Genomic DNA, 3,216 nt, shown 5'->3' with positions numbered 1-3,216 from the left:
GTGTCAACTTCAGCCTGTTACATGCATTGTCTTCTTTCAAAATACACTTCTCTTTACAGGAAATTTACTGGTTACATACAGTCACTTTCAAAATAAACGCACTATGCCGGTACAACACCGCAAACTGACATTTATTTCCTTCAACAACAAAAGCAAGTGGTTGGGTTTAGGAAAAAAGGACAGGGTTTGGCTTTACAATCTTACAGGAAGCGAATACCACCCCTGCCACCCACCCTACTCAGACTTTCACCCTCTAAACTTTGATGATCTGCTGCCTTTCCCCCTGATGCTGCTGGGTGCATTTACATAATAACAGCAACTGGTCCCATATCATGCCGACTTTAAAAGACTACTTTTTTTCGTCGGTGTCTGACACCAGAAGTCATTGCCAAAGAACTGGTATATGACGACTTCTGAGTGAGACTGAGTTGTGTCAGCAGACAGCCTGTCATTCAAAGCTGCCTGCCCTTTAATACAGTATGTGTAACTTTGGGTGTGTGTGTGTGTGTGTGTGTGTGTGTGTGTGTGTGTTTATATGTGGGGGTGGGAGGGGCGGATTTTCAATATGTATGTATTATTTTTGTTTGTTTTTATTCTGTGAAGCACTTTGTGCTGCATTTTTGTGATTTCAATCTCTACTCAGTATGCCATTACTCCACTGTATCTTTACATAGACAATAGTGGTTTGCTGTTTTATTAATGCTCTGAGTTTTGCATACATAACCACTGAGTTTTGCAACAATCAGGTTAACCACATCATTACTCTGTCAATGATTCAGTCATTCCAAACTGTGTTGTTCAAATGTTTAATAATTTACAGCATCTGCAGCAGCTAAAAACACTAGTGTGATTGTTACATCAGCCAAGTGAGCATCAGTTCATACCAAACCGTGTTTGGTGTTAAGCAGTCACATGTCTGTCTAACTGACCACGCTCCTGACAGCGACAGCAGCAGTGTGCAGCACTGTGAAAAGTAGGGGTGGGAATCACCTCATAATTGGATTTGATTACAATTCAGAGGGCAGTGATTTGATGATAAAACGATTATCGATGCATCAAAATTTCTGATTTCTAGATATGATTTATTTTTCTCACTGTGTGATTATTTGATACTTTTCAATCATAACATAGTGTATTTGTAGTGATGCATAATTAAATTATCTCTCTCTCTCTCTCTCTCTCTCTCTCTCTCTCTCTCTCTCTATATATATATATATATGCACAGTAATAAAGTAAGAAGCAGTACCTGTGTGGAGCGACGAGACTGCCGCATCAGTCGAGAGCGGGCTTTCCTCTGAGACTCAGACTCTTCATCTCTGACTGGAGCCTGGAACCTGAACACATAAACATCCATATCATCCATATTACACAAGTTATATATTCACATTCACCATTAATATACACCACGCTTCTATACGAAATTATACAAAAATGTTTTGTATGCCTGTTCCTGTGCACTGTGTTGTTTCTTACTTGCGCCTGTCAGTGTTGGGGGTGTTGGGGCTTTCAGCTGCAGGGTCCCTTGTCTGAGGAGTGGGTTGGACTCTAGCAGTGCGGTTCGCCTTGTCCTGCTCCTTCTCCTCATCTTTCTCCTCCGGTGTCTGAACCACACAAGAAACAAGAAAAAAGGCCATTAGCTTATCAGTTATTAACTGTCCCCTTTCAACAGTTTGATTCATAGCCCCAGAGGGGAAACATTATTACTAACAGCATACTGTTTAAATGAGTGTTTTTCGTTGACATGCTTTAAACCAGACCAAAAGCCTTGCCGTCATAAGTTTCAACACGTCACACATCAGGGTCTTGCCTCTGTTGAAATGCTGGGTGTGTAGGCAGTCACATAGCTGGAAACTCACAGATTAAATCAATTGATATGAAAAGTATTTCGACAGAATTACACGTACTTCCCCACTGGAAATATCTATCATTGCTGTTGGTTTTGAATTTGCATATACATTAGACATACCGTAGCCTGGCTTTATCTCTGATTTCCTCATATTCATGTTGTTGTTCTTGGTCATTATTAGTCATCTGGATATATTCAAACTAAAATGAAAGATTATTTCTTTGCCAATATTAAACAGAAAACTCTGAAGCAAAATCCAAATCCAAACAACAGCTCTGGCTCCATCCAATGCAAATTTGGAGTTTTTAAACAAGCTATGTAGAATAATAGTTAGTAATGTGTGTTAGGTTGACCACAAATCAATTGTTTCCTATTTCTATGCTTTGCAGCGGAAAAGACTGATGAATATCTAACATGATATCTTTTTCCACAACTAGGCTCACTTGAGGAAATAAAAATTTAATTTTTGAAATTAAAGCACCTCAGACGATCCTAAAACCTTTTTTTGCAATATCAAGGACGTTTTATCACATCTGTGTTTTCTACCCAGCTTTTCCATGATGTACTTCATCATGTCAAAAAATGTCAACTTAAAAAAATATATAATTACCGCCTTGCGGTTGTATGCCTCTGCAAGACCAGTCAAGTTGCAGTTACAGTTTACATACATGTCTGTCCAGACTCATATGCCGCCATGACAACTGACAGTGCTTCATATATTGATGCAAAGAAGCTGCATACTCTAAAATGTAGATGCTTCACGCACATCTCCCCCCCGCAGCACAGAAGATCTGTACAATCAGCACAGTTTAAGGTGGACACCCAAGATTAGTGTCGCCAATTCAGTATCTGACCAAATGTCTCCCCTTCTGTTCCCGAGTTACAACGCTGACTAATGGCTAGTGTTTTTGCATTATATAATGTCACAGTGAAGTTAAATTTGACCTTTGGGATATAAAATGTCATCACTTCATCATTTTATCCTATTAGACATTAGTGTGAAATTTTCTCATAATTAGCACATTAATTCTTAAGTTATGGCCAAAAACACGTTTGTGAGGTCACAGTGACCTTGACCACAAAATTTTAATCAGTTAATTCTTGAGTCCAAGTGGATGTTTGTTCCAAATTTGAGGAAATTACCTCAAGGCTTTTTAAAATAGTGCATTAACGAGAATGGGACAGATACAAGGTCACTGTGACCTTGATCCTTGACTGCCAAATTCTAATTAGTTCACCCTTGTGTCCAAGTGGACGTTTGTACCAAGGCATTGTAGAGATATTGTGTTCAGAAGAATGGGACAGATGGAAGCATTGAGGCATACAAATATATGTATGTGTGTATATATATATATATATATATATATATA

General features: G+C 38.7%; 1 protein-coding gene across 6 annotated transcripts in view; it reads right to left on the bottom strand.

Annotated features, from left to right (window-relative positions):
- Positions 1-3,216, bottom strand: part of ppp1r12c (protein phosphatase 1, regulatory subunit 12C) — a 28,458-nt gene that overhangs the window by 12,969 nt on the left and 12,273 nt on the right. For all 6 annotated transcript variants that reach the window (XM_050043607.1, XM_050043608.1, XM_050043611.1 and 3 more), the window contains exons 11-12: positions 1,474-1,601; positions 1,247-1,334 (exon numbers count right to left, since the gene is read on the bottom strand). In XM_050043607.1, the coding sequence (XP_049899564.1) occupies positions 1,247-1,334; positions 1,474-1,601 (216 nt within the window). The remainder of the gene's footprint in view (positions 1-1,246; positions 1,335-1,473; positions 1,602-3,216) is intronic.

The sequence above is a fragment of the Epinephelus moara genome, chromosome 5, assembly GCF_006386435.1.
Source record: "Epinephelus moara isolate mb chromosome 5, YSFRI_EMoa_1.0, whole genome shotgun sequence".
Taxonomy (NCBI): domain Eukaryota; kingdom Metazoa; phylum Chordata; class Actinopteri; order Perciformes; family Serranidae; genus Epinephelus; species Epinephelus moara.
Note: the sequence above shows the minus strand (reverse complement) of the source record. Positions and strands in the feature narration are given on the sequence as shown.